This window comes from Rattus norvegicus, chromosome 7 (genome assembly GCF_021556685.1).
Source record: "Rattus norvegicus strain SHRSP/BbbUtx chromosome 7, alternate assembly SHRSP_T2T, whole genome shotgun sequence".
Lineage (NCBI taxonomy): Eukaryota > Metazoa > Chordata > Mammalia > Rodentia > Muridae > Rattus > Rattus norvegicus.
In genome coordinates this window covers 83215837-83240079 of record NC_141540.1, presented here as the reverse complement: position 1 = coordinate 83240079, position 24243 = coordinate 83215837, and the positions used below count along the sequence as shown (strand labels likewise).

The 24243-nt window shown below is 37.6% G+C and overlaps 1 protein-coding gene across 4 annotated transcripts in view; it reads left to right on the top strand.

Annotated features, from left to right (window-relative positions):
- Angpt1 (angiopoietin 1) overlaps window positions 1-24243 on the top strand; it is a 248746-nt gene that overhangs the window by 196063 nt on the left and 28440 nt on the right. For all 4 annotated transcript variants that reach the window (XM_087559330.1, XM_087559332.1, XM_087559331.1 and 1 more), the window contains 1 exon segment: window positions 3005-3171. In XM_087559330.1, coding sequence (XP_087415456.1) covers window positions 3005-3171 — 167 coding nt within the window.

The window sequence follows — 24243 nt, the reverse complement described above, 5'->3', positions numbered from 1 at the left end:
ATCTTAATGATGAAACAGTTGTTTCTGCTTCACCACACTTGGCCATTAGACAGTTTTCTCCTCCACTACCTCTCCAAAAGCCATATTGCTTTATTGTAGTAAAACTTTCTGCCCATTTAGAAAGTTTTCTAGGTGAGGTGCATGAAATTAAAATATGGTTTCTAAAGACAAACTACAGGGTTTTCACTTCAGTTGTTTCCTCCTGAAAGGAAGAAAACTCTACAAAGCCTACTATTAGCAAGTAATGCTTTACTTTTGGGGAGGTCCTTTAGAGCTCCAGGCTGAGAGCAGGAGCAGAGGCTTTCTATTTTGTAGGAATGGCTCTCATGTTTGTCCATGTTTTGAGGCTCACCCGGGATCGATGCTCTTTCCCCTGGGGAAGCTGGGGAGTTTTATCCACACAACACTTTCAACAGCATGGAAATATGCGACCTAAGACTTAGCACTTCATCATTCCTGCCCTCTCTGCTCACGTTTAATATGATTGCTGACTCTTTGCTTCAATGCTTTACGGCAAAGGGACTTGGGGAGTGGCTGCAGGGACAGCTCTGGCTAGTCTGAACTAAAAACTTCAAGAGAAATCCCAGAGGTTCTCCTTGTCTTTCAAACAATTGCAACAGTTGAAGAGTGCTAACTCCGAGTTTCGGCTCTGTATAACTTGCTATTCCGTGCATGCCTTGAAGAAGGAAAACTTTGGGTTTCTTAGCATGTAGCGCTTGCTCCTGTGAGATGCTGTAAAATCTTTAGCACATCCTAAAAATTTACAGATCTTTTCTGCTACTGTGTAGCTTTCAGTGTCTTGGGAGTAGGGAAGCAAAAATGAGGATTAAAACCCTAAAACCCACATAAACAACTATATGTTGTGGCAAACACTTATAGTTCCAGTACTGGAAGACTGAGACAGGAGGCCAGACTTTCTATCCAATAATGAGCTCTGATTGAGTAAGAGATGCTGTCTCAAAAAGTAAGGTGGGAAGTGACAAAGGGAACATAATAAAGAAAGTCCACAAATGTCAATCTCTGGCCTCCACATGTGTGCAGACTTATACATTAATTCACACCAATGCATACACATACACACACACAAATACACACACACACACACACACACACACACACACACATACACACACACACAGAGGGAGTCACTGGAGTACTAAGTGTAATGAATTCTGTATTTTGCCCTAATAATTCTCAGGGGAGTATACATGCAGTAGCATCCAGACAATGTGCAATTAGTTAAAATAAAAATCTAGTCAAAATAGAGAACTTTGAAAATATCTATACTCATATTAAATTTAAATACAAAGCTGTATGTGCGTGTGCTTGTGCATGTACGTGTGTGTGTGTGTGTGTGTGTGTGTGTGTGTGTGCATGTACATATCTGTAGCAAACTCTAGGCACTCTAGGCATTTGCTCTAACTAACTACTAAGCTGAAACAAAATGGACTGTGATCTGTTAATGTTGCAATAACAAACCTGGCAGATAGGGATTTGACACCAACTCTATCCGTCTTTGAGAAGTGATTCTACGGGCAGAAACAATGGAAAAGGTTAGAGGATTATTAGTAGTCACTGAGGAACAGCATATTTTCAAAAAGAAATGGGGAATATTGATTCTTTTCTTATGTTGCTTAATGGGGGAAAGTTAAGTAAACTTATGTTTACTTTGAAACAGTCAGGACTGCTGTAATTATTATAGTACTTTCTTTGCACTTTTAAATACAGATTAAGTCTTCATTGTAAATGCCCCCAATTAACCATGGTCCATTTCTTTGTTAAACAACCATGTATAATATATATCCTGTGATTACAGGGCCTACTCTTTTAAATGCTTGTATGCATAAGCATGATTACGGAGTTTGTCCAGATGGGAATTTGTGTGAAAAGTTCTCAAGCCCAAGACTCCATCTGGAAGCTGATTCTTTTGTTTTTACCAGCTCTCAGTTATATGGCTGAGAAGCAGCCAAATGTCCCATTGCAATGACCAAGTTTAGATGTTCCTCCTCTGAGGTTCTATAACATTTGCTCCTTTTGCCTTTCTTCCTTTCCTGTAAATGTCAGTGTCCACTGCTCACTGTATGACACTTCTTCATTAGTATTTGAGAATTCTCAAAGGTAGTACCCTTTTCTATTGCTAAGCAGCTCAAACCTGCTTCAGTAAGACAAACGGATAGAAAAGGAGCTAATTTGATCAAGTGCTACCAAGAGTAACTTTCTGAGTTACTGTCAGAGGCCCCAAATCTATATCAGTAATTTCTCAATTTCTTTCTGGACCATTATCTTCAGTGAGGCATCAGTTTGGGGAGGGTACATTTTTTCTCCCCTCCGCCCCAAAGTTGACAGTACTTACTTGCATGATTGGAAAACAATAAGGCCCCAGGGGGCTTCAGGTACAATTATGTCAGTTCATGCACTCCCTAGCCCTTGCTCCTCAGCCTTCCGCCTCCAAACCCCAATCTTGGCCAATGAAACAATCTAAGTGATCATGTGGACTGTTTTCTAAGCTCCATTTTTAAAATTAATTAGGAACTCAGTAAGAGAATTGAATCACTTGAAAGAGCGTAGTATAAAAGCATAGGGTAATGAAAAAGGGAAGCTCAATAACGGGAACAGCGAGCACATTACTATTATAAGGGTTGGGATCCCGATATTCAAATTATAGATATTCAAATTATGGAAATATCCAAAGTATGCTTACAATGTCAACTAACGTTTTTAAAACTTTGTCAAAAGAAAACCTTGAATTGAGAATTGTTTTCTGATCAATCTTCCTAATTAGGTGAATTTAGCCCAAGAGTGTCACAACAAACAGGTTTTACTATGTCAAGAATTAGATGTAAACGTCAATGGAGAAAAACACAACAGAAGTGTACTAGAATAAGTCAGTAATTACAGTGTAAAAAGCAAGCAAAACTGTATTTGTTATTGTTATTTAAGGAACATGAAAAAGTTCCCTCTGGAGTAACTCTGGAGTAACGAGTGTGTCTCTATTCTTTCCCAGGGTTTTGGGAATCCCTCTGGTGAATATTGGCTTGGGAACGAGTTCATTTTTGCAATAACCAGTCAGAGGCAGTACATGCTGAGGATCGAGCTGATGGACTGGGAAGGGAACCGAGCCTACTCACAGTACGACAGATTCCACATAGGAAACGAGAAGCAGAACTACAGGTAAGTTCCATCCAGTCCTGCGCTCGGCAGTCTTTGGCCTTGCCATAATAGCATGAAATGAAAAGCCAGACGTGACGCAGATGATCCTCTTTACTGAATATTCAAGGTTTCTGCCTAGCCCTGTGATGCTGAGATGGGGAAATCGCTGGAAGGACGTCTCACAGGCTTCGGTGTCGAGTCATAGATCGACACTTAGATGTCGGCTCAGTATAAGAGGATAGTGAGCTGAGCGATGCATGTGTGTCTCTGTTCTGATGGCTGTGAAGGTAGAGTAGCTTCATATATCTAAAACTGTGACCAGAACCCATGTGACCCAAAGGCTTCTAGGAATCTGCTTTCTCTAACAAGTCTTTTTAAGTTACTATCTTTCTTCCTTTCTTTTTTCTTTCTTACTTATCTTAAATAGAGTTTTCAAATTACATCCAATATGACTACAGAAAATGTTTTAATTATTTGAGTGATTTGCATAAGAGGAGACAAGGCACTGCAGGGAGGATATTTTTAAATAACAAAAAAAAGTACAAATAAATTTAAACATGGAAGTCAGTACAAACAATAGGTTGTGAAAATAGACAGACTATACTATTAATTTGAAATGTTTTTTTATTATTTTTTAATGAGTGGCTCATAGCATAGGAAAAGTAAAAACTATGGCTAAAGGGATATGTAAATTTTCTCCACAAACACTTACTATGTCACTGCCATGTTCTAAGAACGTGGTCAGGCACCGGCCAGTCTGTCAGTCTCACAGACCTCGTGGTTAGGTTCTGTGACTAAGAAGCTCCTAAAAGTCTGGTTGACATTCCTTGAGAACTGGAAAATATTTTAGGTGGTGTCTTTTACCAAAACTGTACCCATCATATAACAAATCTTTAATTGCATGTACCTTGATTTCATGACCATTAAGTAGGAATTACAATGGCTTTTCATTATCAGTATTCACCATCTGTCTTGAAAATACAATAATGCACATCAAAAAGGACGCCTTATGACAACATGTAGCTTGTAACGCTAAGGAACAAAGCCCAATGGTTCTTCATTCACCGTGTCTGACTGGGTTCTCAGAGATCAACTATTTCTGAGTCTCATTTGTCTTTTTAGTCACAACAATGCTGGGAAAATGAAATCAACATCTTTTTACTGGCATGACTCATTTTTAATATGTTACATATATGTTTGGAACTTTGGAGATGTAATAATCACAGTTAACAAATAGCGATGATGTCACCTAACAGAGGATGAGATATACATCCTAAGAAGTAGTCTCATGGTGGAAGCAAGGCCATACTTTATGGCAGCTCCAGAAAACAATGAAGAGACATTTATAAAATATAATGGAGTGTAAGAGGAAGCGTTTCTAAGGAGGTCAACATTTTGAGAGTTTTGTGACAAGAAAAACCACTGTAAAACATTAGGAGTACTCTTATGTAAATGTTTTGTCCTGAAACTTGAAACTCTATGAAACTTGGCTAGTGTCAGACAGCTTGACAATAGAACTAGCAAGTAATTAGTATCGTCTTTTTCTAGGCTCCTGAAGAATGTGCCCTGATTCTTTTCCAAAATGCCTTTCAGATTGCTATATGCAGTTGTGGTAGATGGTCTTGCATATGCGTGCTTGCGTGCATGCATGTGTGTGTGTATGCATGTGAGGTGGGGTGGTCTTTGAGGATAAAGTTAGGGCAAGCGTAAGATAGCCAGCATCTGCTAGGCTTCTGGTATCAGGTGTGGCAAGTGTTTATCATTCTTGGCCATCCATTAGGAGTGCTGGCTTCCTGTTACAGCCCATCCCCATCACCTTTATTGAATATTCCTTAAATCTTTGGTATCTATGATTCTTTTGCCCACGTGTCTTTCCCACATGTGAGAGAGATCTATGGTTAAAAAATGTCTTCCCAGCTTTGAAATGGATATACTACAGAATTTCTTTCATGAAATGATGGACGAAACTCGAGAATTAGAATTACAAAGTTAGAACTGTGATGTAATGTAAAACCTCTGGATTTAAAAGAGAAATGAGGCTAAAAAGTACATTATTTTTCTCAGGGATAGAGAGGCAATTTTTACTATTATGTTCTTTGTGGTGGTTTCTGTTATATTATTGCTGTAACAAAGTGGGTGGCCCTGGCTTTCTTTCTTAGAAAAACCTAACAAAAGGTAGATCTGCCATAATCTACTCTCATATAATTAAAATAGGATTCTTGTTTTCTTCAAATAGAAAATTATGGTGCATTAAATCATAAGTCTGCTCAGGTAGATGGTTAAAGTAAATTTGCCTTAGAAAATACTACTCATTCTTAATGAAAAGGAAAAGACTATTACTGTAGTTTAAATGTAAAATGTTCCCCATGAGTTTGTGTATTGGAGTGCTTCTGTTGGAGTGCTAGCTAACACAGGTTGGTGGCTCTGTATTAGAGGGTGGTGGAGCTTTTGGGGGGGCCTCAGTGGATGAAGTGGGTGACTGGAGGATGGGCCTTGAGACCTCATAGCCTCGCTCCACTTCCTGTCTGCTCTCTGCTCCTTAATTGTAGATACTAAGTGCCCAGCCATCTCACACGAGAGCTGCCATGTCTTTGCCTTCATCATGGACTGCAGCACTTTTTTTTTATGTGTTTCGGTGTTTTGTCTGCATGTGTCTGTGAACCACATTTAGGCTTGGTGTACATGGAGTCCAGAAGAGGTTATCAGATCCCCAGGAACCAGAGTTCTATTTGTTTCCTGGAACCATGTTGTTGCTGGGAATTGAATACAGGTCCTCTGCAAGAGCAGTCAGTGCTCTTAAGGACTGAGGCATTCCTCCTTAAGTGCTAAGCCAAAGTAAACCCTTCCTTCTGTGAGTTGTTTTTATTGGGTCTTTTATTACAACAATGAGAAAATTAACTTATACAAATGGAAGAAAAGCTGATATTGAAAAGCTAATTCCTGAGGCTTCCCTTCCTAATCATGTCAGCAATGCTTCTCCAGGGACTGCAATATGTGGTGTCATCTGCATGTAGTTAGTCCCAACTGTCAGGATGAGTTCTTTATACATTTTCCTTCTGAACCACGGTACCTCTGTCCTAGTCAAACTATTAATACTAAGATGTGCACAGTGTGCATAGTATTTTATATTTAATAAATTTATATTCCAGAATTAGTTCACCTACATAGTGCTTTTGAAGTAAGACGCATTTTAAAGATAAGGAACATGAGGTTGGGGATTTAGCTCAGTGGTAGAGCGCTTGCCTAGCAAGCGCAAGGCCCTGGGTTCGGTCCCCAGCTCCAAAAAAAAAGAAAAAAGAAAAAAAAAGATAAGGAACATGAGGTTAGAGTCCACTACTCGGCTCTAACTCAGATGAAGTTTAGCTGACATTCAAAACCTTGATGTTATTACTTCCATTTTTTACACTTTCCAAGTTTTTTATTTTTCAATGTTTTGCGTTCAGATTTTAACATTTTATTGTTATAGGTCTTTTTAATTGAAATACTACTTTGTTTTCCCTCCCTCCGTTTCCTTCTTCCAGCCTCTTTCCATTTACCCTCACTTGAACCCTTCTGCTCTCAAGGTACATTTATTTTTAATGTCCTTGCCCCCCCACACACACACACATGTGCACATGCACACGTGCATGAACGCACACATGTGTGTATATACAGGTACACATGTACACTTGTATGCACAACTATACATAAATAAAAACTGAGTCTGTTTCTATTGATTGTGTTGTATATCTACCAAGCTGACGACTCTGTACTGAATAACCAGTAAGGAGGCTCATCACTGGGATTGGCTAATTCTACTTCTCTCAGTCAATAGTTGCTTGTAATTCTTAGACATTTTATTCTGAAAATAGTTTTAGCTCTAGCCACAGACCTGATTTTAAAAAGGCAAACCTGTCCTCCTGGTTCCTGACATACTGATTAAAATAAGTGTTATGAAAGGATAGATTAACTTAGTGATGTGCATAGAATACATATTTTCCTCTGTTAGCCTCCAAGAAAACTTTAAATGATTTTTCTCAGATGAAAACAGAATCTGCAGAACCCCAGAGAACATGAATCAGAAAAAGAAAATAATAACACAGGAGTGTCGTGATAAACATATCCTGTGGAATGACAGGCAGTCCATGTGAAATTATTAAACATCGCCCCTAGAGAGGTGGCATTACCCATGTCCTCATCATCTGACACACAGTCAATTGTGCTGCTCTCCTTGCTACTCCCAAAATCTTCTTCCCACAATGGCTGGAATGTATTTTCAATAGACAATTAGGGATTTTCTGTTTATCCTTTTTCATACATTTATACAAATTTTCAGTGTTTACAAGTGAAGTCTACCACTAAGTCTTTCATGCTTTTTTCTCACTACTGATTATCCGTCTACTGCTACTAGCTTTGTTCAGTCCAAAGGTTCCTCATCGTGATGATGTTTCTGTAGCTACTGGGTTTTCTACAACTTTCCCACCATGTTGTCTCTGCATACACAAACTGAGGTCTATTACATTAATATGACTTCTACAATTAGGATATTGTCTTAACTGACCATACCTTCCCTGACATCTTCTCTAGTAAATGGTGTGGTGTGCCAGCCCTTTGTTCCCTTGAAATCAGGTTGTGTGGGTTCTAGGAACTGAACCAGCTCCTCTGCAAGAACAACAAGTGCTCTTTTTACAAATTTTATTTATGTATTTATTTATTTATTCATTTATTATTTTAAAGATTAATTTATTTTTCTTATGAGTGCAGTGTTGCTGTCTTCAGATACACCAGAAGAAGAAGGACATCAGATCCCATTACAGATAGTTGTTGTGAGTCACCATGTGGTTGCTGGGAATTGAACTCAGGACCTCTGGAAGAGCAGTCAGTGTTCTTAACCACTGAACCATCTCTCCAGTCCCTCATTTATTTATTTTTACACTTCAGACTTTATTCCCCTCCCAGTCCCCCCCCCAACAGTTCCATTTCCCATAGATCCTCCCTGCCCACTGTCACCACAAGGATATCCCTGCCCCACCCACTTCACCCACCCCACCAGATCTCTAAGCTTTCTGGGGCTTCTAGTCACTTGAGGGTTAGGTGCATCTTCCTTTTGAACCAAGACCCTGGTATATGTGTTGGAGGCCTCATCTCAGCTGGTGTAGCTGCCTGGTTGGTGATCCGAGAAATCCCTGAGGTTCATGTTAATTGAGACTACTGGTGGTCCTCCTACAGGGTTGCCTTCCTCTTTAGATTCCTCCAGCTTTTCCCTAATTCAACCAGAGGGGTTAGCAGCTTCTGTTCACTGGTTGGGTGCACATATCTGCATGCATCTCACTAAGCTGCTTGTTGGGTCTTTTGGAGACCAGACATGATAGGTCCCTTTTTGTGAACTCCCCATAGCTTCAGTAATGGAATCAGGTTTTGGGGCCTCCCCGTGAGCTGAAACACACTTTCGGCCTGTCGCTGGACCTTTTTTTCCTCAGACTCTTCTGTATTTCCATCTCTGCATTTCTTTCAGACAGGAAGAATTATGGGTCAGAACTTTGATTGTGGGATAACAACCACATCCCTCAACTTGATGCCCTGTCTTTCTACTGAAGGTGGGTTCAATAAGTTCCCTCTCCCCACTTCATTCATTTCACCTAGGGTCCTTCCCTTTGAGTCCTGAGAGTCTCTCACTCCCAGGTTTCTGGTACATTCTAGAGGGTCCTCACAACTTCCTTCCTCCCAAGGTTACCTGTTTCCATTCTTTCTCTGGCCCTCAGGGCTCAGTCCTTTCCTCCAACCCATTACCAGATAATATTCCTCTCTCTCCCCACACCATCCCCTTTCCCTCCCCTTTCCCTCCCTCCCTCCTCCCTTGTGGTGGTTTTCTTCTCCACTCAAAGTGGTACTGAGGTGTCCTCACTTGGGCACTTCAGCTTGTTGAACTTTTTGAGTTCTGTGGACTGTACCTTGAGTGTTCTGCACTTTTTTTTTGGATAATATCAACTTATTAGTGAAATCATACCATGCATGTCATTTTGGAGTTACCTCACTCAGGATGATATTTTGTAATTCCATCCATTTGCCTGCAAAACTCAGGATGTCCTCATTCTTAATTGCTGAGTAGTATTCCATTCTATAAATGAACCACGTTTTCTGTATCCATTCTTCTGTCGTGGGACATCTGGGTTGTTTCCAGCTTCTGGCTATCACAAATAAGGCTACTATGAACATAGTGGAAAATGTGCCCCTATGGAATGATGTGACATCTTTTGGGTATATTCCCAAGAGTGCTATTGCTGGGTCTTCAGGTAGATCTATTTCTTCCAATGTTTTGAGGAAACTCCAAATTGATTTCCAGAGTGGTTGTACCAGTTTGCAATCCCACCAGCAATGGAGGAGTGTTCTTCTTTCTCCACATCTTTGCCAACATGTGGTATCACCTGAGGTTTTTATCTTAGCCATTCTGACTGGTGTAAGGTAGAATCTCATTGTCATTTTGATTGACATTTCTCCGATCACAAAGGACTTTGAACATTTCTCTAGGTTCTTCTCAGTCATTTGAGATTCTTCTGTTGTGAATTCTCAGCTTAGTTCTATTTCCATTTTTGGTTTGGGTTGTTTGGTTTTTTCGTGGTTAGCTTCTTGAGTCCTTTATATATTTTGGATATTAGGCCTACATCAGATGTGGGGCTAATGAAGATTTTTTCCCAATCTGTAGGATGCTGATTTGTCTTATTGACTATGTCCCTTGCCTTACAGAAACTTTCCAGTTTCATGAGGTCTCATTTATCAATTCTTGATCTTAGAATGTGAGTCATTGGAGTTCTGTTTAGGAAATTTGCCCTGTTATCAATGAGTTCAAGGCTCTTTCCCACTTTCTCTTGTATTAGATTTAGTGTATCTGGTTTTACATTGAAGTCCTTGATCCTCTTGGACTTGAACTTTGTGAATGGTGACAAATATGGGTCTATTTTCATTTTTCTACATACAGACAGCTAGTTAGACCAGCACCATTTATTGAAGATGCTCTCTTTTTTTTCCATTGTGTACTTTTGGCTTCTCTGTCAAAGATCAAGTATTTCTGAATCTTCAATTCAATTCCACTGATCTACCTGTACCAATACCATGTAGTTTTTATCAGTATTGCTCTGTAATACAGCTTGAGGTCAGGAATGGTGATTCCCCCAGAAGTTCTTTTATTGTTAAGAATTGTTTTCAATATTCTGTGATAATCTGGTTTTTGTTTGTTTGTTTGTTTGTTTGTTTTTGTTTTTTGCCCTTCCAGATGAATTTAAGAATTGCTCTTTCCATGTCTTTGAAGAGTTGTGTTGGGATTTTGCACTAAATCTGTAGATTGCCTTTGGGTAGTATGGTCATTTTTACTGTTAAGTCTGCCAATCCATGAGCATGGGAGATCGCTCCATTTTCTGCGATCTTCAATTTCATTCTTGAGAGACTTGAAGTTCTTATCATAAAAATCACTTGTCTGACTAGAGTTACCCCAAGATATTTTATGTTATCTGTGGCTATTGTGAAGGAAGTTGTTTCCCTAATTTCTTTCTCAGCCTGTTTATCATTTGTATAAAAAGAGGCTACTGAATTATTTGAGTTAATTTTATATCCAGCCACTTTGCTGAAGTTGTTTATCAGCTGGAGAAGTTCTCTGGTAGAATTTTTCGGGTCTCATATGTATACTATCATGTCATCTGCAAATAGTGATACTTTTACTTCTCCTTTGCCAATTCGTATAACCCTTCATATCTTTTTGTTGTTGTATTGTTCTACTTAGCACTTCGGGTTTTATATTGAGTAGAAATGGGGTGAGTAGGCACTCTTTTCTTGTCCCTAATTTTAGTGGGATTCCTTCAAGTATCTGTCCATTTAATTTGATATTGACTGTTGGTTTTCAGTAAATTGTTTTTATTATATTTAGGTATGGGCCTTGAATTCCTGATTTCTCTAATACTTTTAAAATGAAGGGGTGTTATATTTTGTCAAATGCTTTTTCTGCATCTAAGGAGATGCCGATCATGTGTTTTTTTTCCTTGAGTTTGTTTATATGGTGGATTATGTTAGTAGATTTTCGTATATTGAACCATTCTTGTATCCCTCAGATGAAGTCTACTTGATGGAGGTGAGTGATGGTTTTGATGTGTTTTTAGATTCGATTTGCAAGAATTTTATTGAGTATCTTTGCATCTATATTCATAAGTGAGATTGGTTTAAAGTTCTCTCTTTTGGTAGAATCCTTGTGTGGTTTAGGTATCAGAGTAATTGTGGCTTCTTAGAATGATTTAGGTAGTGTTGTTTATGTTTCTATTTTATTGAATAGTTTGAGAAATTTTGGTATCAGGTCTTCTTTGAAAGTCTGGTAGAATTTTGAACTAAATGCATCTGGCCCTGTGGTTTTTTTTCCCCCTTTGGGAGATTTTTAATGACTTTTTCTATTTCCTTATGGGATATGGGGCTGTTTACAAATTTTAATAGCTCTTGATTTTACTTTGGTATGTTGTATCTGTCTAAAAACCATGTATTTCATCTGGATTTTCCAGTTTTGTTGAATATAGGCTTTAGTAGTAGGTTCTGATGATTTTTTGATTTTCCTCTCTTTCTGTTGTTAGGTCTCCCTTTTCATTTCTGATTTTGTTAATTTGGATACTGTCTCTGGACCCTTTAGATAGCTTGGCTATGGGTTTATCTATCTTATTAATTCTCTCAAAGAACCAGTTTTTGGTTTTGCTGATTCCTTGTATTGTTCTCTTTGTTTCTATTTTGTTGATTTCAGCCTTGAGTTTGACTATTTCCTGATTTCTACTCCTCTTGGGTGAGTTTGCTTCTTTTTGTTCTAGAGCTCTCCGGTGGGCTGCTAATTTGCTACTGTAAAATCTCTCCAGTTTCTTTACCAGTGTACTTAGTGCTATGAATTTTCCTCTTAGCACTGCTCTTTTTGTGTCCCATAAGTTTGGAATGTGTCAACATTTTCATTATAATCCCGGAAGTCTTTAATTTCTTTATTTCATCCCTGATCAAATTGTCATTGAGTATAGAGTTGTTCAGTTTCCATGTGTGTGGGGGTTGTCTGTTGCTTTTGCTATTATTGAAAACCAGCTTTAGGCCATGGTGGTCTGACAGAATGCATGGGGTTATTCAGTCTTCTTGTATCAGTTGACCAATTATTTGGTCGATTTTGGAGAAGCTGCCATGAGATGCTGAAAAGAGGGTGTATTGTTTTGTTTTAGGATGAAATGTTCAGTAGATACCTGTTAAATCCATTTGGTTCATAACCTCTCTTAGTTTCACAGTGTCTCTTTTTAGTTTCTGTTTTAATGGCCTGTCTGTTGGTGAGAGTGGAATGTTGAAGTCTCCCACTATTATTGTGTGGAGTTCAATGTGTGTTTTGAGCTTTACTAAAGTTCCTTTTATGAATGTGGGTGCCCTTGCTTTTGGGGCATAGATGTTCAGAATTGCGACTTTCTCTTGGTGAATTTTCCCTTTGATGAACATGGAGTGTCATTCCTCATCCTGCTTGATAACTTTTGGTTGAAAGTCTATTTTATTTGATATTAGGATGGCAACTCAAGCTTGTTGTTTCTTGGGACCATTTGCTTGGTAGACCTTTTTTCATTCTTTTACTTGTCTTTGTTAGCAAGGTGTGTTTTTTGTATGCAGAAAAATGCTGGATTTTATTTGTATCTAGTCTTATGGATACACAAAAAGCTTCTGTCTTTTTATAGTGAGTTGAGTTCATTAAAATTGAGAGATATTAAAGACAGATTACTGTTGATTCTCATTATATTTGTTTTTGTAGGTAACTTTATGTGCTTGTCATTTTCTCCTTTGGGTCTTGTTGTGAGTTGCTTAATATCTTGTCTTTTCTTTGGTATAGGCATCTTCCTTATATTTTAGTTCTCCTTCTAGGATCCTCTGTAGAGCTGGATTGGTGGATAGACACTGTTTTAATTTGGTTTGACCTGGAATATTTTGGTTTCTCGATCTAGTTGATCGAGAGTTTTGCTGGATACAGTAGCCTGGTTTGGCATTTGTGTTCTTTTAGAGTCTGCATGATCTCTGACCAGGCTCTTCTGACTTTCATAGTCTCTGTTGAGAAGTCTGGCATAATTCTGATAGGTCTATCTTTGTGTGTTACTTGGTCCTTTTCCCTTGCAGCTTTTAATATTCTTTCTTTGTTCTGTGCATTTAGTGTTTTGACTACTATGTGACAAAGGATTTTCTTTTCTGGTTCCATTTGCTTTGCATTTTGTAGGCTTCTTGTACCTTTATGACTGTCTTTTCTTTAGGTTGGAGAAGTTTTCTTCAATGATTTTGTTGATGTTTTCAGGTCATTTGAGCTGAGAATCTTCATTTTCCTCTAGTCCAATTATTCTTAGATTTGTTTTTTTCATAGTGTGCTGAATTACCTGGATGTTTTGGGTTAGGAGTTTTTATGTTTTGAATGTTCTTTGACCTCTTGTGTCAATCTCTTCTACAGTATCTTCTACTCCTGAGATTTTCTCTTCTATATCTTGTATTCTGTTAGTGATACTTACATCTATAATTTCTGTCCTCTTTCCTAGGTTTTCCATTCCCTGGTTGGCCTCCATTTATGTTTTCTTTATTGTTTTTACTTCCACTTTTAGGTCTTGGATTGCTTTACGTAATTCCTTCACCTGTTTGTGTTTTTCTCTATTTCTTAAGGGATTTATTTGCTTCTCCTTCTTACCTGTATTTCTTTCAGTGAGTTATTTATATCCTCCTTAAAGGACTCTATTATCTTCATGAGATAGGATTTTAGGTCAGCTTCCTGATTTTAAGGTGTGTTGGTATATTCAGGACTTGCTGTGGTGGGAGAACTGGTTTCTGATAACGCCCGTGTATATTGGCTTTTCTTGCTTATGGTCTTGCCCTTGCCTCTCACCATCTGGTTATCCCTAGTGTTTGTTGGTCTGGGTCTTCTTTCTGAAGTCTGCCTTTTTTGTCCCTGAGTTGCACCAGGTCTCCTGATAGGACTGTGGCCCTGAATGTAGAAGACTTCCTGTGGGGCCTTCCAAATGGAGTGTAGTCACAGGGGCAGAAAAGTTGCTTGTTTTGTTGCCCTGGCTGTGGTAGATCTCCTGAGAGGCCTTCAGCCTGTTGGGTCTTCAGAGGAGCAGTCACACTGTTGCTCTCATGGAGAGTCAATGGACTGTGTTTTCTGTTACCTTGTGTGCAGCCATACTCCAGGGAGCCTTTCAGTCTTTTGGATCAGTTGCCCTGCATGCCACAGAGCCCCTGGAAGGTCAATAGCCCAATTGTCCTGTGTACAGAAGAACTTCTGTGATGCCTTCAAGCTTTGGTGTCCTGGATTCAGTGGGTCTCCTGGGATGTCTCTGGTTGTGGTGTCAGATTCCCTGGGCGCAGCAGATCTCCTAGGATGCCTCAGGATGTGGTGTCAAGTATTTTTACTACAGTGGTTTTTCTGGTATGCTTCAGGATATGATGTCAAATGTTCTGAGAGTGGCAGATTCTCTGGTAAGCTTCAGGATATACTGTCTTCCGGGAAGCAGACTAGCTAGCAGTCTGTCCCAGCAGAAAGGAACAGGAAGAAGGGGATTGGTATTGAGCAGGTGGGGGTGGTTCGGAAGGTGATGGGTCCCTGAGTCCACTGGCACCCAGCAGCAGCTGTGGGACTTCAGATGGTGGGGGTGTTCTTACCAAATGTTGAGTGCAGTGGATCCTCTTGTATGTCTCATGATACATCCTCTTCTGGGGAGAAGACTAGCTAGCAGTCTGTCCCAGCACAAAGGACCAAGTAGAAGTGGATTGATATTTGGTTGGGTGGAGTTTTGGGGAAATGGTGGGTCCCTGAGTCCACTGGCCCCAAGCAGCAGCTCTGGGACTTCGGCAGAGTTTCTTGGCAAGTGCTGAGTGCAGTGGATTCTCTGGTATGTCTCAGGATATAGTCTCTTCTGGGGAACAGAGTAGCTAGTAGTCTGTCCTAGCAGAAAGGGCAATGAGTGTTCTTAACCATGGAGTCCTCACTCCAGCTGTGGCCCTAATTTTCTGCATACATTTCTATTTTATGGGCTTTGACTTTCTTGATAAACAATTGGATTTTTTTATGTATCTAATAAATAGTTAAGAGTTTCTGTCAGTTTAGGGATTAGGGTGGCCTTTTACATCTCATAAAAATTTACTATCTAAAAATACAGTTAAAAATAAATATATGATCGTCAACATAACAATAATTACAACCTTAAAAATAACAGATTAATTGGGGGATTGAAAAGATGCTGTGCTCAGTGGAGTTAAAAAAAACAAAAACAAAAACAGTTCTGGCATGAGAATCAGAGTTGTGCAGGCTGTAACGTAATCAGAATTCAATGAAAACCAACATGAATACACTAGCCATGGTTGTGTAGGAAAATAGAGGTGTGAAGCTTGATATGAAAGCTAAAATACACACAACAGGTGGCATGGTGAAAGAGCCAAGATAATGTGTTTGACCATGGTTAGCTCCTTTCCTCTAACTTTCTAGATTTACCCGCTTTTGCCTTCCTTACCCAACCAATGTTATGATCTATTTTTCTTTCTTTTTAATCCTTCATGATCAGTTTATGCTGCTCAAATGTGGAAGGTTTTAAATTCAGTTCATTTTGACTGAGTGGGTGGAGAGATGTCACAGTGGTTAATAGCACTTGGGTGCTCTCTTAGAGGACCCAGGTTCAATTCCTACATCTATACTACTACATTTTACAACTATCTATCTATTTTATAGATTCAGAACCCAGACAAGATCTACTCATTGCATTGGTCATAGCTCTCTAAATGCCTCTAAATGCCATACACATGATACATAATGGTAATGTACATGGTAATGTGCTAAATATAACCAAATATTAATGTAAATTAATAAAAATAATAGTATTTATAGAAAACTGATATTATTGAAGATTTCAGTTTTTCTTTTCTTGATTTTTTTTCCTGGTTAAACTCAGATCATAGCTTTTAGATAATGATTGGTACATTTTATATTTTCTCACACTAAAGCCCATAAAAATCAATTTGTACCATTATTAGTTGGACTAAGTTAAACTGTTTATGAAGAATCAGATTTTATATAATTTATTAAACTAATAATTTTGAAATGTGTTTAATATTGATCCTCCTCTTGCTAATATCATGAATGTCTGTGATACAAAATTAAAAACTACTATTTTATGTTATTATAATAACTAAAGATTCACTATTTGAAAGCAAAGGTAATTGTGCTATTACTTTCAAGAAATAACTAAAGATGTTCTAATTTTATTGTCACAACACAACTAAAATCACATATTTTGATAGTGTTTTTAAAAGTGGTGTGTTTGTGTGTGTGTGTGTGTGTGTGTTGTGTGTGTGTGTCTGTGTGTCTGTGTTTCATCAGATCTTGGGGAATTTTTAAAAATATAAACTTAATTTTTGCGTTATGTGTTTGTGGTTTGAGCATTATTAGTAATTATGGTACTATTCTCATTATAGTATCACAGAAACATTATAAGTATATATATTTAGCATCACAGAAACTAAATGAGTCCTTTTGCCATAGGAGAAAACTTGAATTGCTGAAATCTGAAGGTTATATATGGAGGAATTTATAATGTCCCTCTCATCATAGTTTGCTTATGCCATCTATAATTATTATGAGTGGATATTTAATTTTGTTATCTCAATGTTTGGGCTTGAATGGTACTGTCAGGTCAGAACTGACTGACTGATGGCTATTATTAGCTTTGTCTGATAAAGTTCTATGTGAATAGAAGTATAAAATATTGAGCAAATTATTGGGGGAGAAACATTTGAAATGACTTGGTCAGGAAGCACATCTTTTTCACACAAGTCTTATTTTTGGTTGGGATCTTTATTGGGAAGTGTCTCTTTGAAACATATCAAGTAATGCACTGGGAACTCAGAGACATGAACTCTAGACTTGGATCTGCAGTTTCTTTTCTGGTCGACCTTGGACACTTTCCTTCACTTTTCCAAATCTCAGATCCTTGGGAGTAAAGTGAGGAGCTAAAGCTGACATTCACTCCAAATCTACAAAACAAATTCTTGTGAGCTGAAAAAAATCTCCTGAGCTCATGTCAATTTGAGCCCTGCATATTTGGAGGTATTGGAAAACTTGCTTCACTTTTTTTGAGTGAAATGTTTCTCATTTCTCTGATCCTCGAGGCTACATGGCCCTGTGGTCCTGACTGGAACCAGTAGCAGATGTTGTGAAATACCAAGAAGAAAGTTATTTCTGCAGAACTCCATGGCTCTCGTAAATATCTAACATAGGTTTCCAAATTAAAGTTTTAAACGGAGTTGTATTTGAATTTACAAAGCATATCTGTCCCCCTTTGCCTCTCTTTTGAGACAGCATTGTGTTATGTTCTTCAGGCTGGCTTTGAACATATGAGCCTTCTTATCACAGGTTCTTGATTACACGAATGTGCTGCCATACCTGACTACAAAATTTCTCCACCTTATTAGATATCATAGTTTGATTTAATCTTTTGCTTATGTTGTGATGATTTCCTAGACCCAGAGATAATAATTTTAATGAATGGGATATATAGTATATACTTCTTGCCTGAGATGAAAACTCATAAATTATGAGGTACCACCATGTTGGAAGGCAGGAGAAATAGCCTTAAAAGCAGTATAATGCACAAACGGCAACAAAAAAAAATCACATGGCATGAGGAAGGGGCCATGGACCATTTGAGAAACCTGGGAAGGTTCACCAAGAGTAACCAGAAATAACATAAAATGGGGGAATAGTAATTCTCTAGAGAAGAATGCAGACAGAGTTGGTAATAGAGATAATAGGAGGCAAGAAAGTAAAGAAATTAGGTTTAGTGGAATGGACTGGTGTTCCACTTACTGTTGAACAAATAGCAGGCACGTGTTCTACAGTATAATCCACAGTATTAGGCATAAGTTATCTTCAAGGGAGGCAGCCTGAGATCCAATCAGAGAACAGTTATTAAAACAAAACAGAAACAAAAGAACAAAATAGGAAAAATAAAAAGAAATAAAGACTTTCTTCCCCCAAATAAGGAAGAAACACAAAATTTCACTTGCATGTATTTGTGATTTAGTTTCACATTCAAGTCCTTAGTTAAGAAATTGATTTAGATAATTGTTGAGTACTTAAGAGATTAGTTCTGCTGAGGGTGAGAAAGATTGAGAAAAGCTTCCTTGAGGAAATCCTTGGTGCTTTATGAAATGTGAGTGCATGTTTATGGGGCAACTTTAAAAGATGGTGACATGGGGGCGGGGAGCTTGGCATTCCAAGAAGATGAACAATGCGCTCAAAACTCAGAGGTAGGAAAGGACACACCTCATTTAAAGAACAGCCACCATCTCCAAAGTGTGGTTCACTGTGCTATAGATAACAGAAGGCCATAATCCATGCCAAGGGCTTTGGAATTATACTAATTGTGAAGAGAAGTAAACACAGGGATGGTTTCAGTCTACAGAAGAATCTGCTTATCCACGTTGGATTCTTAATTGTAGACCTGTTGTAACATTCCATCCAACACAAGAAGAGAAAGTATTTTCCCTGCAGGAAACCTCACACAATGCCTCCCAATGGTTTTTACCCTCATAATTACTCCACTCTGTCTTCAGTCTAGAAGATGCTGAGTAGGAATTTTCTTGCTACTCCATAAATAGAAATAATGAAATGAGAATATTTCTCTTTCCCTTGGACATTTTTATACTACAAAACTTTTAGGATCTCAGTTTTTACAATGGTCTTACATATTTTCTGGTAAAAGAAAAATCCATGGTTTTTTGACGTGGCTATTGACCATGGGATTTTAAACACCAAAAGAAGGTCCAGGTAGGGAGCCATTCATCTAGAGCTCACTCTGTGAGGCACATAAAACCTCAGGGGAATTGAAATATACTTTAAGGACCTGTTATAAGTTTTATAGGGATTTTATGCCACATCATTTTGACACTAAAATTTTCTGATGTGATACTAGAAAAGGCAAGGTACACTGGAAGAGCTATTTTTTTGGTTTTGTTTATGATTTTTGTCTTGAACTAAGAGCACGTAAGTTTTGTATTTTTCTAAACTTTAGAAAATCAAATTATATTTCCTTAGCACTAACAAAGATATGTATCTGAGTGTACATCTGTGTTTAGATTCAAAATAGGGTATAATCTCATCTCTTCACAACAGAAAGCCAAGACAATAATATTTGATGTCAGTATTTTCTTTCAAAGAAAAAATGATAATCAATTTTGAAATCATACACACACATTTCATGGCCTTTCATGAATCACTGAAAATTGACTTTTGCCATGATATAAAAATAGTTGCAGTGATAGTGTTTCTAGTGTCAAAAATGCAAGGTGTCTGAGTCTTGCAAAACAAAGCACCTTCTTAACAAAACTCTGGTAATTCCTCAGTGCCTCAATTCTCTGTTAAAATAGTTGACTTTCCTCAGGAAAGATTTATAGTGACAAACTTTTCTAGAAGTAAGCATGAGAATTAGAGGACAGGTGAGATGGGAATCTTTTTAAAGTTTCCAGGGTCCTTTACAAGAAACACACACAAAAAATAGCAAACAAACAAACAACAATAAAACAAGTGGAGGTTCTCGACTCAAGAAGGAAAACACTCTATTAAAAAAATAAAAGAATCCCAAGGGTTCTTAAATGATTGGAACTTGATTAAAGAGTAGATATTTAAATGACTGTGTTTTTTAGCTTCCCTGTTTGAAAATAACATTGATCTTAAACTAAGTAATCTGTCCAAAAATCTATTCCCCAGTTGTTTCTTCTTTGAACCTAGTGTTCTGTTTCTTCTTTTAAATAGTATTAGACTTTGTAGACCATCAGTAATGCCAACCTCTGCCCTCAACCATTCAATAATTGGCTGTGTCTCCATCTCACCATGTTTACAAATTTTATAGAGGACATAGGCCTATCAAGGTTTATTTGTTTAACTTAGATTCATTCAGTTAACTCAGGTTTAACGAGGTACTATGTGACACATTCTCAGTCTTTGGAAACTAATAGTTTGTTTATTTACATGTATTTACTTATTTCCTCTTGGCAGTGTTTTCTTTCAGTTTATATTTATTTTGTACTGAACCACTTATATATGCTTGATCCTTATTTATCTCTGGTATAAATTGCTCTTATATTCCTCTTAATTGGTGAAACTGCACATATCAGTTGTTTTAGTTTTCCTACTCACACACTGTTTTCTTTCCTATCTTCCTTTGATCGTTTGCTTCCACTTACAGATTTGGGTCTGTGATTGATGATCAACATTCTAACAAGAGCTCTCCTGGAAATTTAGTCAATGAGTTTGATTTATACATCTTCTTATATATGCACTTATAGACTTGTGGGAAGAATTAAGTGATCATTTTCCTTTTGGCAAAACACTGTTTCACCAATATGTAACAAAATGTTGCAGAAGGATCATGGAGCCTTCTCCAGCAGTGATGATTACCCCAAGATTCAACACTAATAAACAAACCCTCTGTTCCTTAACAAAGAATATGAAGCTCTTGGAAGTGATGCAAAAATTCAATGCCTGGGTCCAACGGAAATTATCCAATAGAATGGGCACTTGTATGTGATATAAGTCCCTTCATAAAATTTGATGCTTTCATTTCTCATTTGTGCTGAAGTAGTCATTTACTGGGGTGTTTTATGAGTTATTTCCTTAAGTCTTTTTCTGTTGGCAGCCAAAGACAAATTCTATATTCACTAAAGCAATACAATGTGAACAGACCATTAGGTCATTAATATTGGCTAAACGTCAAATTCTGAAAAATAATGCCCCTGGGTCTTGAATTCTAAAAGATAATTATGTTATTAGAGTTAGGGTGTTACAGCTATAGGCTTGAGATGCCTAAAATTTAAACTCCAAACAATTTCTATTCTTAGTTTATACTGACTCAATAAATAGTTATTGGATGCTCATTATACGTATGAGACATAAAAGGTCACAAAGAACAAAAAATTTCCATTCTACTCAGGCAGATGAGATATGTATATTATTAATAATATTCCTTTAGATAAGGTGATCTATGTAATAAAAGTTTAAAGAATAAAAGGGGTCCTGCTCTCTCTCGGGGGGAGAGACCTGTGCAAGGACAAGTAGAGATCTTTATCACCCATGCAAAAGCTGAGGGTGGCAGTACTTCAATAAATCTCAGGTCATGTATTAAATAAGCTGTATAATTGGATGAGTTTCGAGTAATTCCGGATGAATTAATAAAAAGTTACATTGCAGATATCATTACAGAAATAATGTAAAAATTCATGTAATTAGAAGTGATTTAACAATATTAGCAAAGTCTAATTAATACAAGATTCAAAGTCACCCTTAAGCTGTGATGAACATACATTCTTATATTACGAAAATATATTTTAGCCTCAAATACAGAAAATGAAACAGAATATACTGACTGTTGACATCTCTAAATAAAAGATGACTTTTACACACTTTCTTTTCTTTTCTTGATGTTAGATAACCTTAAAACAAGTCATTCTTGAATTCCACAAGCCTGGTAGGAAACCTCTCCATCCCTCTTATCTTCCAAAGCAAAATTGTATTTTTGTTTTTATTTATAAACCTCTGCCATTCACTGTTCATCATTTGAATAACTCCCCAAGACACTTTGACATTGTCAAAGATGAAATGCCTGTGGCTATAAGAACATATATAGAAAATCATTAGGGATCATGCTGGTTTAGTAAAATGGTAATGGTAGACTTTCCTCCAAGACCCATGAGTTTGTTGGTTCTGAGTATTTGGCTGTTTCCAGTGTCAGTTTTTATTTAACTCTTGTTCAGGATGTCCTATGTCCAAGTAGAGAATTGTTGGTTACCACAAAGTACACATGGCACCCATGTTCACTTGGGTGATCATGTCATGTTGGTCATTGTAGTTCATTTGCATTATAGCTGTTTAGGATTCTTGATTGCTTCCTACCTTTGGCAGCTTGCATGGCAACTTCTGGCACCATAAAAGTCCTCGGGGAAGAGACTTTTAGGTCTGTTCTAGCTCAGATGTCTCTGGGTCCTGTATCTAAAGTGTATGTTGTCCTCAGCAATAGGGACTCGTCTTAAATCTCCACTGGTGGTACGGGGACAACCAATGGCAAATAGCCTATATGAATAAATTAGTAGTTCTTTTGCACTATCTTGACCAAAAGCTTAAAATAGGGCTTCTCACACCTGGCATTGGGATGTTTGTTAGATACCCTTTGGGCCTTTGAGGGTACATGGTAAGCCCAGATGGAAATTTTTTATTTAGATTATATTTGTGAATTTATATATCAAAGTTGTGTGTGTTATAAGTGCTTTAAGTAAATAATTTGATTCCTAGTGACTTTTCAGACACCCTTACTACTATTTTACCCTCCTCTCTTTTTCCTCTATATTTATTTTCATTCTCTTTCCCTAATGAGGTCCCAATTCTTTTTCACACTCGTTCCTTCAGAATTCACATGCTGTGTTAATGTCTTCTGTGGCTCTACCACCTGTTATTACTGAAATGGTACCTTTTTACATGCCTGGTTTCTGGAATCACCCCGGGTCATTTACTCACATCTAAAGATTTGGAGCGAGACAGGTCAGCTAAGAGAATATGTGGTTTGTCTTTCTGGGTCTGGGTTACTTCACTCAATATGTTCTTTTCTAGTTCCATCCATTTAACTACATAGTTCATGATTTCAGCTTATTTTTTTCAGTGGAATAGTATTTCATAGCTCATGTATGCAACATTTTCATTTCTCTAGGCATACGCCCAGGGGTAGTATGACTTGCTCATATGGTAATTTTCTTTTTGAGGATTTTCCATACTGATTTCCATAGTGGCTCTATCAATTTAAATTCCTATCAACAGTGAATGAGGGTTCTTTCACCTTACTTCTCTTCTAGAATTTGTTTTCAGCTGTTTTGTTGATATTTACCATTCTAACTGGAATAAAATGAAATCTCAAAGTTGTTTTGAATTTCCTTAATTTTTAGGAATGATAAACATTTTTGCAATATTTCTAAATGATCTTTTCTTTCTATTGAGAATTTTCTGTTCAAATAACAGATCTGCTTTTGAGTAGGTTATTTGTGGTTTGACTTTTCAAAAAAATGTTTTAGATATTAACCCTCTATCAGACATATAGCTGGCATTGGTTCACATATCCACAGAGAAGTACATTACTCAATTCTGGTAAAGGTCATTTATTTTTTTGCAGTAGAAAAATCTCAGAAAATTATAACCAATGAAATTATAGACAAGTGAAGTCCACTTGCAACTGATATATCTACATTACAATTCTACTGTTCAGGGATCTTTGAGAAAGAGGGCCTGGGAAGATTGTAAGAGCTAAAGGGACAGAGTTTTCTGTTAGGTTTTTGTCTCCTAGGGATGTTGGAAGCTACACCCATGAAATCTCACCAGTATCACTTAGTGAACATTTCCTAGACAAGTAGGATACCAATAACCATAGTAACTTGGATGGGGAAAAGCCCACCAAGAGTCAACACCACACAGAAGTACAGGCACCTTAGCAATGCTGAGAGGAGAGAAAAACAGTCTTATCAAGGGGAGAGCACACCAATTGGTATACACTACTAAATGGGCAGCTTTGAAAACCTACATGTACAAGTAACATTATACAGACCGACCAGGTTATATTTATATATTTAGGAATATACAGACACACACACATACACACACACACACACACACACACTAATAATTACTAAAGAAAAGTCATAAATTTGAAAGCCAGCAAAGAGATGCTTATGGGAGGATTTGAAATTCTAAAATCTAAACAACTCTAAGAATGGAAATGTTTTCCTTTTCCAGAAGTCCTAAAGTAAAACGCAGCTTTCTCTCTGTAAATAATTAGAAGAAATAGGATTTTGCTTGTCTCACTCAGTTCTGATAGTGATGCCTTCCTTGCTGTTGACACCCTGCTCTTTCAGTGGTGGTACAGGCTGGGAAAGATAGTTAAGTCAGAAACAGTCCAGTGCTGCACTGGCACAGTCATGGCTCTCATGAGAAACTCCGATTGAGTCCCTGCTACCAGGCTCTAAAAAATTACAGGGTGGAGTGGTCTCATTCACAATTTCTTCAAGAAGCTA